The following is a 14,589-nucleotide window of genomic DNA, read 5'->3' as shown; positions in this document are numbered from 1 at the left end:
TCATTCTTTCCCCATTTAGTTATTGCTTTTCTATTTCATGAAGCTGTTGCAGAAGGAGGAACCATCAACCTGACCTGTATATATGATGGTCTTATCAACAACATCCAGTGGTACCGACAATACCAGAGATCCAGACCTGCGTTCCTGTTCTACATCATGGAGGGAGGATCAGTTCATCAAACTGTGTCGGGTTTCTCGGCTCACATTGACCAAACTAAGAAAGGTGTAGATCTGGAGAGCTCTGGATTTAATGACTCTGCTGTGTACTGCTGTGCTGTCAAGCCCACAGTGACAGGGAACACCAGAACTGTATAAAAACCTTTGGAGCAAAGACAACACAATACTCCACAACATCCACCAGAGGGAGCTACACACCTTTGTTAGGATACAAACTAGAGTCATAACACACAGCTCTGATGAAAAAAAAGAAATCAAAAGATTAGATTCTTTAAGTTTCAAAGAGATTTAGTTTATATATTTTATATTATACAGTAAATGTATACGAGTGACCGGCAATAGTTCAGTCAAATTATCCTTGAAACTAGCTACTCTTTTGTAGTTGCTGGCTCTCTGAAGTTTCTCCAAGGGACGGGAATTTCACATCCCAGTTCATGCATCCATAAGTGTCTTGGATAGCTGCTCCCTGTTCTGTGTTTTTCACATTTATTTATTATAGTTTAAGCCTGAAGACTCGTGCTGACAGATTTCCACCAGCTCCTTTGTTTTGGCCACATTTAGCTGCAGGTGGTTCACCTCAAACCACCTCACAAAGCAACCAATCCACACTTCCAATAATGGCTGTGTCATCAGAGAATTTCTGAAGGAGACAAATTTCTGTGATGTAAACTGAAAACAGGCTGCAGTTGCACATGGGCAGGTGACATAAGTTGACCTGCTGTCACCCGGATCTGGAGCTGTACTGTAAACAAACACTGAATATACTTAACAAACTAAAATAATTAAGTACATCAGTTCCATGGCTGGAAACTCTCGATATCCGAGCAGAGTATGGATCAGTAGGTTAAAGTTAGCTAATAATCTCTGGTGATTTAAGCTACGCTGCCTAATGTTTCTGACGACATATAGAGAACAAATAAAATAAGCACACACTATAAGTCACAGCAACATTATCAGAATAGTTTGAACATGTGCTTTATTCAAGTTAAATTGTGTTTGAAACTGCATCACATCTCTGCATCTGTTCTCTGCTGCAGCAACAAAGTCTAATTATTAATGAGAAACCAGCCTGTGTGTGTGAGACCGTAACCTGAGGACATCAACAACACTGGACATAACACCTGTTTTCATTCTATCAACAGAAAAGTTACAGAAATATTAAATTTGAAGACAAATTCAGAAAATAATACTAAAATGGGCTATATGTAAATTTTGGGGTGCTCGAGCGCCCGGGATAAGGCTGTAAACTCCCCTATGAAGCATTTGTCTTGTGCTTCCCATGAATGAAGCTCATATTCTATACACAGTGTTTCAACCACGTCTGAGTGCCCGTGTGGGCACAAGTTAGAGGAAGCGGGACTCCGTAACATGCGCGTAACACGCCAGGAGCTCACGCGAAAGCCATGGTTATTTAATGCGCCTTTACGCGGAACTATTGGCGGCAAACATAAGCAGCAGCGTTCAGCATGGGTCTCCGGTGCTCCCAAACCGTACCGGCGGTTGTGCTAATCGTCGTGGCAGTTGTGGGGATTCTGTTGCTGGTCCTTCCAGCTAAAGAGATGGCGCTGCCTCCAGAAAACATGGTAAATATTATTGTAGACGCATATATTCATAGAGGCGCAGAACACCGTTTCAAATCTAGGTCAGGATTTTGGTAATGTGTGCATCAGAAATGCACATTAGAAGTTAAATTTGGGTACACAGCTAAGCCAGATTTTAATATTAGTTTGAAAAATGTCAGATTTTCATTTTAGAAGGCTCTGCGCAAAGGTGTGACTGAAAGTACAAGAAATCTAAACATGCACAGTTCATCCCATACTACGTTTTCTGCCATCATCATGTATCAGTCCAAGTAAGGAAATACAGAAGATCTTTATTTTAATACTTTATGTAAATTATACCACGGAGTTTACACTATGTGTAGAAAAAATTAGGATCCTAAAAGCCTGTCTCTGCTTTTGATACCTTTCAAAAATTTACTTTAGCTTGTATGTGTTGTCAACTGTAGTTCTTAGAGCAACAGCTTTGTATGATAGGCCAAACTAGGCCAAAAGGTATTGAAACTGCTAGATGTTTGTGGGATGTGTGTTGGTATACTGACAGGGAGCGAGTCTTTGCACAGTGAAAAATGAGCTCATTTAAAACTGCTCAGTGCTTGTCTACATCTGAGCTAAATGCTCGTAATTTCACATCCAGCTCTGAATGCATTTCCTGACAATGGTTTGCAAGAGGAAGTGACACAGAATACCCTGAACGAGTCAAGACAAAGAGTGTGACATAAAAGAAGTGGTTTTTTTATTTGATAGTTATTCTGTGCTAATTGCTTGTGGGCTTTTCATTTTGTTCATCTCACAGACAATTTGAAATCTTTTAAAGGGCACCACAGAATAGGTATTTAGAAATAAGTCTCATGAAACAAGTCTGCTTTGATTTGGTCACTTCAAAGAGTGAGAACTTCATACATGAGAAGAAACCTAAGATGTATCGTTAAAAAAGAAGCAGTAAATCTGCACAAAAATAGCGACTGTTGCAAACTTGCTATGTTATAGGTTTTAACCACATCCTGTCAAGACCTCACTTAAAGTTCAGTAAGTGGAAAATAATACCACCTTCGCACATTGGAGTGGTTGCAACTATCAAAATGAGTAGGTTAGTGTACAAAAAAGTTGCAATTTGCAGCAGTATCAGCTCAATATCATGCAAAGCATGCAACAGACACACCGGTCCACTGTGTAAATAAGAAATGGACTGGGTCTTACAGTGCTTTTCTACTCTGAGCTTTCAAAACACTTAACACAACTTGCCTCATTTACCCATTCACACAAGCACCTGCTCCACCTCATGAGCTACCACAATTCATGCTTTGCCTCTCCAAAGTGTGAAATGGCTATGCTTGCAGACGTTGAGAATACAGACCATACACGCATTAGGCCACTAATTCTTAAGCTACTGCACAACTGAAAAATTAGACACCTCAAGGAGAATTGCTCTTCATGAGACAACAATGTATCGTTTCAATTAGAAATGACCACAATTTTAAATGACATGTAATAAGTCATATTTATGCTGTTATATATCTACAAATAATGCTAATAAAAAATTACACACTAAAGATAAAGAAATATTTAAGAAAAGGTCAACAAAAAATCCATCCATCCATCCGACGGGCAATTTAGTGTTTCCAATTGACCCAACTCTATAAACAAAACAAAAAACAACAACAACAAAATGTTTGTAAAAAAAAACAAAAACAAAGATAGATATAAACTGTCTTGATGCTCGATCAATCATCCAGGTAAGTAAATGCCAAAGGTTGATTCTGTTCATCTAGGTGAAGCATCTTCAATGGGAGAAACGTTTTGTTACTCATCCCAGTGACATTGAAAACGCTACGTTTTTAAATAATAATTTAAAATATATTTAATTGTACTAATCGAGTGTAACATTAAAATGTTACATTGTTTTGTGCTTGTACTGTAATTGTTTTGTTCCTTTTTTCCTTTTCTGTTTATAATTTTCCTTGTATTTCCGTTTTTTTCCCTTAATTGATTATTTCTGAAAAAAACATTTCTTGACTGTGTAATCCACTCACTGCACCACGGTTATTGACCAATAACAAACCAAAGTTGGGCGATATGAGAGGAGACACTTGTCTTCAGGGAAGAGTGTCTGTAGTTCAATACAAATTTATTCTGCGTGATCATGTTTATTGTTTGATCAAATATTTTATCCTAATGAGATTCGTCTATTCCCAGGACACAAGGGCTTACTGAGTGATTTCATGAGGATATAAATAATGTGAATTATGCTGTTACCTTCACAGTCACCAGATCTCAGCCTCGCTTAACACACATTAAGATTTAGGACGTATGCATTATGCAGTTTTCTGTGCAATATGTTCTATCCCATCAGAAGCTGTTATTGACAAACGTCATGGTCTAAAACTTTAGAGCATTATATATATATTTATGATATATGTATAATTGTGATATATCTGTGGTTCATGTGTATATTGGAAGAGCAGATGGATGATTGTTAAGTCATTAGAGGGTCACAGAGATAGCTTACAAATACCTGATGAAGTTGGGAGGCTTACCTCTGCCTGTGGTCACCTACTATACTGTATATCTGTCTCTTTTAGTATGGAATCGTTCTGGATGCAGGCTCATCCCACACCTCCATGTATATCTACAAATGGCCGGCTGACAAGCAAAACAATACCGGCATCGTTACCCAGCACGATGAGTGTAATGTAAAAGGTGAGTTCATTTGCATTGTTCAAGACAAAGTTGATCAAAAGAGAACTCAATCATTACTTTATCTCATGGTTTGAGTGGTAAATGTGGGCAACAGCATATACTCAGAATCAGAAGCGGTTTTTGATACGGGCGGTTGCCCGGGGCAGCATCGTGGTGGGGAGCGGCATCACGGGCATCGGCAAAAAATAAAAATAAAAATAGTTGCTCGTACTCATGCTGCCCCGGCGTCATGCCAGCGCATACTGGAAATGGTACAGGCACCGATCGGTTTTCTATCGCCCATTTGCTGGGAGTAAGGGCCCCCTCCGTTTGCGAGGTGCGCCTGCTGCTTGCGGCACAGGGAGGAGAGGGCGGGGCTGCGGGGGATTCTCTGGCTGGCTGGAGCAGCGTCTAATAACCAACTCGCAAAATAAAACAAAATAAAAACAAACCAAAAAACACAAAACACCAGACATCATGATACAGACTTATAATTTGCACCGACGTTTTTCTCAAATCTATACCCGAAAAGTGAGCGCGAGAGCCCTCGGTGTGCATGCTCACTGCTGAAGTCAAAGTAAACTTTATTGTCATCTCCGCAACATGCAGTCCAGCATATAGAGACGAGACGACGAGGCTCCAGTTACAGCAGTGCAAGTAAACAAACAATAAATATAAGAAGAGTAAGAAAATAAATATACACTTTAGGACCAGGAGTAAAGGGATCAATAACAATTTATAATTTACAGTTTGATGATTTAAAGTCTCACACACAACCCGTTGAAAGGGGAGGGGGCCGGCTGCTTCCAAATAGAGCACATGCTAGCACTAGAGGGAGTGTTCGCCCAGGGCGCCAAACAGGCTAGGACCACCACTGCTCAGAATGAAATCTAACTTTTAGTTTCTAAAAGTATAATGTCAGCAGAGCCTTCAGCTATCAGGCCTCTCTCATACGTACGGTTACATTGTAACCTTGGTTCACTGAGTGAGAAACTATCTCTCCGTAACTCCGTTACACATTCCATATGTATGGGGTAACTCTTAAAGACACCCCGCAAGGAGACAGCGCAGCCGAAAACCCAGAAAGTGTACCAAAAGAACAATTTTCAAATGTACATATATACATGCCACCCCAGTCAAGGCCACGCCAGACGCAAAGGCCGAGCCAGGGGCCAGAGGCTTCAGTCTGCCAGATGCAAGACTTACCTGAGCGAGTCCTGCAAGACGCAAGGATCGCAACTGAGCAGCCACTCATGGTCAGCCCTCAAGTTGCTAGGCTAACCAAGGACCTAGGCTACTGCTGATGGGCACCCAGCACCCAAAAGACAGGCTGGCTGCCACGTTCAAGCGATAAAACTGCATAAAGGTGGTAGCTGAGGACCATGCTGCTGCCGCACATGACCTAAGAGGTGGCCACCCCATGGGCCAAGTGGGCCCACACAACCGAGGGAAGGGGAGCTTCCACCCCCTTCCCATCCGGGAATCACCTGCAACACTCACTGTGGACCGATAGTGCCTGGAGTTCACTAACTCTTTTGGCAGATTTTATGGAGGGAGGTTTTTAAGTGATAGCCAATTGATCTCAGTGTTCTCCAGAGGCTCAAAGGGAGGGCACTCAAAACTCAATCACCAGTTTCACATCTGCACACCTGTTTTATACTTAAGCTGTGGGGCATTGGCGGGTTAGCCAGAGTGTCGCCACAACATAGGGGGGGTCATACCCTTACATATGGAATATGTAACGGATCACAAATATTTCTCAAATTATTGCTAAGAAATACCAAAACTATTTATAGAAATGTTGCTGGTGTTAAGTGGAAAATGCTTGCAAGCCTCCAGAACTGACCATTTAACCCCAGAAGGTTCCACTGGTGAGGACACTCTCACTTTCACTTCCACAATTTCACCCTATAGAAAAATATCCAGTGCCGTTAAGGATATTCAAATTGTATGTGTTGTGTAAGACTTAAGTGGTCCACTTCCTCGCCAGACATTCTTTGCTAACTTAGTAAGTACCAGCTGTTCCCCTTTTATTGGCCTTGTTATCAATGTTTCCTTAGAAACACCAGTGGATGACTCCAAGACAAGAAAGTGCAGCCTTAGATCAGGTTCTTAAACAATTAGAGTTACTTTTTCTTCTTGTCCAGGTGGTGGGATATCAAGCTATGCCGACAACCCTAGTGGAGCAGCAAAGAGTCTCGAGAAGTGCTTGGAACAAGCTTTGACGCATATCCCCAAATTCAGACACCATCAAACTCCACTCTGTTTGGGAGCGACTGCAGGCATGAGGCTGCTGAGGTTAGTAGTAGTGGTTAATAATTCACCACAAACTCCATCAGTGATTAATATCTGTATTGAAATGAATTCAGAAAGTCTTTTAACCAAGCTTCATTTAACCAATGTATTGATAGCATCACCAATGCCTCAAAGTCGCAGCGTGTAATGAAGGAAGTGGAAAACAAACTCCAGTCCTACCCTTTCAAATTCAAAGAGTCAATAATTCTGAGCGGGCAGGCAGAAGGGGTATTTGGCTGGGTCACTGTTAACTACTTACTGGAAAACTTTGTCAAGGTAAGTGCTGTCTCTTTGATGAATTTCTGCTTTTTCTGTTAACATGCAAGGCAGCTGGATAGCAGAGTGCACTGCCTCACAACCTCATGAAACATGAAAGGTTTTGTTTTTTTAGGATATGACTAGAACTGAAAGGGTCAGTGTCTTTAAACATAAACTTAAATAGTAGCTTCTGATTAAAATATTAATTTATAATCACATAGATGTTTTTATTGTTACTGTTATTATTTGTTTTGGACATAGCCCATATCTGTACATACACTGAACAAAAATATAAACGCAACACTTTTGATTTTTCTCCCATTTTCCATGAGCTGAACTTAAAGATCTGAAACGTTTTCTACATACACAAATGACCCATGACTGTCAAATATTGTTCACAAATCTGTCTAAATCTGTGTTAGTGAGAACTTCTCCATCCCACCTCACAGGTGTGGCATGTCAAGGTGCTGATTAGATAGCATGAATAAATAAATGTTGGAGACTGTGTGGAGAAACAGAAGCTGATTACCCACATATATTTTGGAAGTGCATAAAAATCAAAAAGTATTGGGAAGACCTTAAAATGACCATGGATAATATTCTGGGTTATGCACTCCCAAACACCAGTCAAGTGATGTACCTTGGAAACATAAAGGAACTGGTATAAAAGGAGGACATGTATCTAGTAAAAATAATCCTAGCCACAACAAAGAAAGCAATCACAAAGAACTGGTTACACCCAGACCCTCCCACTCAACAAGATTGGATTAGGATTGTAGAAGGTATCTCAGAAATTACTTTCAATATTAGACTGATGGGGTGTAAGTATGACAGACAATGGAGGAAGTGGAAAACATTTTTAAGTGGCACCAAAAACACGACATAAAAAGAGATTTGCATGTGATAGAAGGTGGAAAAAGAAATGTAAACTCCAGACTGGTTGTAATTTTCTTTACTGTATAACTAAAGCTAATAAAAATTAAAGTTGCAAAAAAGAAATACAAAGCCATTACAAGCCATTCTTAAAGAAGGGTAACGGGGAAAAAAGATGAGGTGTGTCACATTGCACAAGATCTGCAATGAAAAATAGGGGCAACAGGTCTGATGGAGTACGCAATCAAAATTGAAATTTCTAGAAAGGGACTAATAACAGCGATCACCTAAAGAAGAGTTTTTATATTGTCCTTTTGTCCTTTTATTGTTTTATTGTCTATTGTCCTATTCCTGAAGACTACTTACAGAAATTACAAAAAAGCTCTCCTAAGAGATTTCAGGCTGATGATTAAAGACAGCCATCCTGAGTATTCATGATCAAGCCTGTTAGAATTGTTTGTTTTAACCTGAATATGTTTCAGTAAATCGCTTCACCTATTTTCCAAGTTAGATATTTATTAGTTAAACTGACTTATTAACTAATAATTTTACTTGTACTTAGCTGAGTATCTTGTTTGTGGTTGTTAACTTACTTACAGTGAGTATTATTAACAACATAATGAAAACTGAGTTCAGGATCTAGTTAACATTTTTAATTAAGCACTGTGTTAGAAATGTGATGGACTGACTGGTGTACATGAAGATGCCAAGTGCTGGAAGCGTCCCAGTTGAAAATTACATGGAGGTATTTTATGATGCATGAGTTGCATGTTTAGGTGGGGGTGTGGCCTCTTTTCCATTTACAAGTGAAGCCAAACAGCTATTTTAGATCTAAATTTCTCTTACAGTTTTAGAGCGTTCGAGTGCTTTGGTCATTTTTCCCTAAACGTTTTCATTGAATGTTATTGGTTGATTCTAAGCGATTCTAATTCCACTGTGGTGTCCTTTGTTATTACCCAGTATGGTTTTGTAGGTCACTGGATGAATCCAGGCAGAGACACAATTGGAGCTTTGGATTTAGGAGGAGCATCTACTCAGATTACTTTTGAGACCTCTGAAAAGGTGGAGAATAAAAGTAACACAATGGAGTTGAAGCTTTTTGGAAAAACCTACAGACTATACACCCAGAGCTTCCTGTGTTACGGCCAAGACCAGTATTTAAGGAAACTGCTGGCTCATCTCATTAAGGTACTGTTCAACAAGTTAAAAGACTCTAACTGTTAATGGCGACCAAATCCCTGTTTGTTATAATGATTCTGTATCTTCTCAACAACTGAGAAGTTCCGATAGCAAGACCATATAAAACAGCATGTGTAAACATTTTATTGTCTTGCTGCAGTCCTGCTAAGCTATAAGGATGTTTGAAACACATCTCCATTAAGCTTACTAAATGGATTAAGTTCACATTTGTCACATTTTGGGATCATATTGTTACATTCTTGCTAAGAGAGAGATGAAAGCTTGCCATACAGATTGGACAGGAGAACTGCTAGCTCGTTAACCAAATTAAATAACCAGTCTTTACCAGTTTTAGGAAAATCAGAGTTGTTGCTACAAGGAACCTTAGAACAATGCAGTGTCTGTGTTATGGATGGCTTTTATTGCTTCAACAGTGAAATGGTCTTTGTAAAGAAAAATAAAAAAAAATGTTTTCTAATAAAATTTTAATCTTCTAACTTTAAGGATAACTATCCAAACAGCACAGTGTTCCACCCCTGCTATCCAAAGCAGTTCAACGAATATGTCATCCTGGGGAAGGACGTCTTTGATTCTCCGTGTACTGTGGACTCCAAGCCAGACAAGATTGACCTGGAAATGAATGTAAACGTTGTGGGCACAGGGGACTACCAAAACTGCTTAAAGAATGTAAAGAAGATATTCTCCTTTGAGAATTGCAAATACTCCAAGTGCTCCTTTAATGGAGTCTTTCAGCCCAGCTTGAGAGGAAGATTCATGGTGAGAGGCTTTTAGATGTTGTCTAAAATATCCTATATTGAGGCAAAAAAGCATAGAAGCATAACGTAGACTCAATTTTGGGTATCATTTTTAATTCTTTGTTCTTGGATTGCTCATTGTAGTGATTACAGTGAGTTTTTCTAGTTCTTACGTTCTAATTCTACTGTAATTATTAGCATTCGTAATTCATAGAAAAGCTCTAGGTCAGCTGGGTTTTTGTGTGCATGTTTTCTGAGTGATCAGTTAAAACCCATGCATGGTAGGTTAATCGAGATATCTTAACCTGCTGTTAGTATGAATGTGATGCTGAATAGCTTCCTCCCTGCTCTCTGACGGAGTGGCAACCTATCCAGCATGTACCCTGCCTCTTTTCTTTTTTCATCTAGGATAAGCTCAATGATCCCCTGGAACCCTCCATCCAAACACCTTCACAAAGCACTGTTAAAACATTCAACAGGTTTATTTACAGATTGTTAAAGTAAAATTGCTATCTTTGAATCGGAGGTTAAGAGACAGAGATAATACACGCTGTTCAATGGTGAACACACTGTCAACAGAAAACATGCCCACAGACAGACACAGACAGAAAAGAAGGAGAGAGTCAGTGGTAGTGTGGTAGTAATTGCATCAAACAGCTATGCAACCAGACCCTGGAATGTTCATTAGCGAACAGCCACCAACTTTAAGGATATGGAACGAGTGAATTGCTTCCTATGTGGACACAGTTTGGACAGGTGTTTGAACAGTTTTCCAGATGTTCTACACCGAAATCGTCACGTGTATGGGAGCTCTCTGGTAGATATTTTGAATCCCTTATGCACACTTTCTGCAATTTTTGCCTAAGAGACTTACTCGCACATAAACAGTTATACAGACAAGCATACAAGACTTAAAGAGCTGGAAAGTTTCAAGAAAACATTTGGATAAAATCACAGGAATCCGGCATTCACTTTATTACATATCAGTCACTCTGTCTCTGCTATTGACTATGTTGCCTCTATTCCATGTGCAATATTTTGGTCTTCCCCTTTTTCTGTGCAATATTTTGTTCTCTGTGCAATATCCTGGCAGATGTGCAATTACCATCCCCATCCTAAATGACCAGTGACCTCCCTTCCACCCTTATCTATATATTATATTGCTGCCCTTGTACACACACCCACAATGCTTCTGTGACTCATACACCGTGTGTATATATAGAGTGAGAATATTATATACTAGTTAGATATATATTCTTATTTGTATATTGCTTTCTTTACTTTTTTAAAAATAGACTTTTGCACTTTGTGGTCTTGCTACCTAATTTCGATGTGCAAGAAACTGTACAATGACAATAAAAAAAGTTCAGATACAACACCTCTTTTACCAGTGACATGTGGGCCCACTGGTGGACGATGAAGGTACTGCAGGTGATAACAGAAGATAAATCTGAAATTACTCACAAGGATATACAATTAAATATTTAAATAAACGTATTTATCTATATGAAATTAATTAAACTGGTAATATGAGGTGATTAGTTTGCAATATGGCTTATTACTCTGACCTAAATATGTGGCTCTTGTTTTGAAGTTTGTGCCCTGGTGGTTGGCTCGGTCCCACGTTGGCCTTAATACTGATTTATGCATATGACTGGATAGCATTAACAATTAATAGCCAACAGCCTGTATTCCTTATGTTTTTTAATGCATTTTATTCAAGAAAATACATCACTTTCTCCTGGATTAGGGGGAAGACTTGAGATTTAGTGTGCCTAAGAGATTTTTGTGGGGTTTTTTAAGTGGGCCGCAGCAATCTTGACCTTGGGAATGGCCAGGTTTTTAATCTTGACAAAGCAGTAGAAACCAGTGTTCTAGTCAGTATTTCCTCAGTTCCAGGTCAATAATAGTGCAGTATGCTCTTCACTGAATGAGCACTAATTTTTGCTTTCTGATATCCTTTCTTCTTTACACACACACACACACACACACACACACACACACACACACACACACACACACACATATACATCGATTGATTGATGATTGAAAATACTCCTAAACACTAAAGATGGATGCATTACAGGCATTTGTATCAGGACCTAATGGATTGTACTGACGCTTCCTTTGTGGTTACAGGTCACATTTTTAATTCTGTCTTCAAAAACAGAAATTCAGTCAAAGCAGCAGGGGGATACTTAACCTTCATCCATTGCACTATTCTTTCTTCTCCACAGGCATTCTCTGCTTTCTACTTCACTCACAAATACATCTCTACCCTCACCAACATGGATATGACGTCTCCTAATCAAACCGCAAAGGCTGTCCGGCACGTCTGCAACATGAGCATCTCTGAGGTACTGTCCATAAAGACTTTGAGACGTGTTGATTTGTAAATCCAGCAAACAAGCCACCAATTCTTCACCATGTTACTTGAAGGTTCTAAAGTCACTGTCGACATATATCTACATATATTATCTATTATATATCTATCAATATCTCTGTTTCTACACTCGTTTTTTATGAGTGCTTGATGTTTGTTGTATATTTCCGGCTTTGACAACTCAATTTCTCTCTGGGATTGATAAAATCTCTCTGATTATGAGCTTTAAATAACATAATACAAAACCTCACACATTGTATTTTCACTTATAGATGACGACTAGGACAAAGCAGGATGAGAAATACATGAAGAATGTCTGCGCCGTCTCCAATTTCGTCCAGGTGCTCTTAACACAGGGCTACCATTTTAACGAGGTTTCCCTTCCTTCTATTTCTTTTGAAAAAAAGGTGAGAGGTGAAACGAAATGATTTGCTGGAATTTAGAAACTGATAGAATCCACAATATGATGTGATATCACTGCACCTCTTCTTGTGTTTCTGTAGGCCGGAGGAGCATCTGTAGGCTGGGCTTTGGGTTACATGCTAAACCTGACCAATCTAGTTCCAGCCGAAAATCCTGTAGTGATGAAGGCCCTGCCCATAGGGCCCTGGAAAGGCATCCTCTTCCTCTCCATCATCCTCATCTTCTTTGCACTGGGATACCTTCTCTTTGTCTACAGAAAAGCAAAAGCTAATGAAGGAATGGTTTGAGAGCAAGGGTAGCCAAGTTGAAGTAAATTTCTCTCAGGCAAAAAGCCTTCAGTAAACACCTTTTTAATTTTGGCTTTTTATATTATGTAGCGAAAATCATTCTTAAAGTAAAGCTCGCCCTATACAAGTTTTGCTTTAGATTCACAAATTTCAGTAAATGTTCAGCTTACTCATGTCAGTGTGCACAAAATCCAAAATAAATGGGATCCTTTTTTAAATATTCCAGACTCAGTGTGCAATACAATACCACTTGTGATTAACTTGTCATTATTTAGCACTTTTCTAGTTTGAATGAGCACTGAAAGTAGCTTTTGCTACAAGCTATAGTACATAAACCCATTCACACACACATTCAGGCAGTCTATGAACGCATTTTCTATCACACACTACCTCTGAACAAATCAGGGACAACTTAAGGTTCAATATAGAACTGTGGCATACATACTCTAAGACACCACTAACAGCTAATGTGTCGTTCAAAATAGCCATGTGCCTAACAGAAGGCTTTTGAAGTAGTGATGGGATTTCCGGTTCTTTTGGCTCCCAACCGGCTCTTCAGGTTGTTTTGTTGCTTTAATTAACTTATTATTAACAATAATATACAATTATGCACAAAAGGAATTAATTACTAATGTAAAAAAACGTGGTTTTATTTATATATGTTTATATATAAATATATGCGGTGGCCCCTACAGACAAAGCACGAGCAAACTCAAAAACACATTCCTAGAGTTAACTGAACTTCCAAAACAGCTACCTAGATCACTTAAATTACACAATTGAAAGCATGTGTGTATTGTTTGTGTATTTATACACAGGTATTCATATATATTCAAATAATTTAAAAAAAAAGTTCATTTACCTGTTACTACCACACACCAAATCTGGTCGTTGGTACTTGCTGGCTTGTGTAGCCACTAGGTAACAAAAGCTCAACACTGCGCCCAGCATCCTGGAGCACTTCTGTTGTGTTTTGTACCTGCGTCGGAGTTTGTACGTGTTTTGAAGTTTGTACATGCTTTGTCTGTAGGGGCCACCGTAAATATACTTTTATTTATTCACGCCACATAAAATGTAATAAATAAATCATATAATACAAAAAACGGCTATTTACATTTCAACTTTTAACTATTTAAATTTTCAGCTTTTTCCTTTTAAACAATTTTAAAGTGAAACAACACAAAACACTGCAAACCACAACACAATTAAATATAAATTCAAATATGAAAACAAAAAGATGCACATTCTCTCTCATATGGGCCTGCATGAATAAACTTTCTGAATCCAATAAGGAGCCGGCTCGCGTCGTTCACTTCAAAGAGCCGGCTCTAAGATCTGTTTAGTTTGCGACCGACACATCACTATTTTGAAGACTGATGTGTTATGTTTAAATTTTAAAAAAGTTGTTAGTTGTTTTGATGGAGTAAAACTTTTCAAATATGCTCAAACTTTTTTGTATGAGTCTGCAAATATGCTTTTTGATCTCTTTAGTTAAGTATTTAAAAATGACTTTATATGAGACTTTAAATAAAACTTTAAACGTATTTTCCCGAGGTAATTATACTTCTACCACGATCTTTGCCACAATAGAATCCTCCCATGTTTGTGAGTACGGCCAATTTACGGTGGAGCAAAGGGAGTTTGAAATAGAGCAGACAGCTTCAGCTGAGTTCACCGCGAACAAAAACACAGCATGAAAGGCACAGACAGTAAATGCAGCG

At 38.9% G+C, this 14,589-nt stretch overlaps 1 protein-coding gene across 1 annotated transcript; it reads left to right on the top strand.

Annotated features, from left to right (window-relative positions):
* Window positions 1-1,530: 1,530 nt before the first annotated feature.
* Window positions 1,531-13,088, top strand: LOC309719684 (ectonucleoside triphosphate diphosphohydrolase 2-like). Its single transcript, XM_082555978.1, has 9 exons — window positions 1,531-1,760; window positions 4,319-4,436; window positions 6,563-6,713; window positions 6,827-6,986; window positions 8,802-9,029; window positions 9,525-9,797; window positions 12,013-12,132; window positions 12,431-12,565; window positions 12,662-13,088. The coding sequence occupies exons 1-9, from the start codon at window positions 1,644-1,646 to the stop codon at window positions 12,866-12,868; spliced, it is 1,509 nt and encodes a 502-aa protein (XP_082412104.1). The 5' UTR covers window positions 1,531-1,643; the 3' UTR covers window positions 12,869-13,088.
* Window positions 13,089-14,589: the final 1,501 nt, after the last annotated feature.

Source organism: Aulonocara stuartgranti (genome assembly GCF_965226115.1).
Source record: "Aulonocara stuartgranti genome assembly, chromosome: 12".
NCBI lineage: Eukaryota > Metazoa > Chordata > Actinopteri > Cichliformes > Cichlidae > Aulonocara > Aulonocara stuartgranti.
This window is presented reverse-complemented; position numbering and strand designations above follow the sequence as displayed.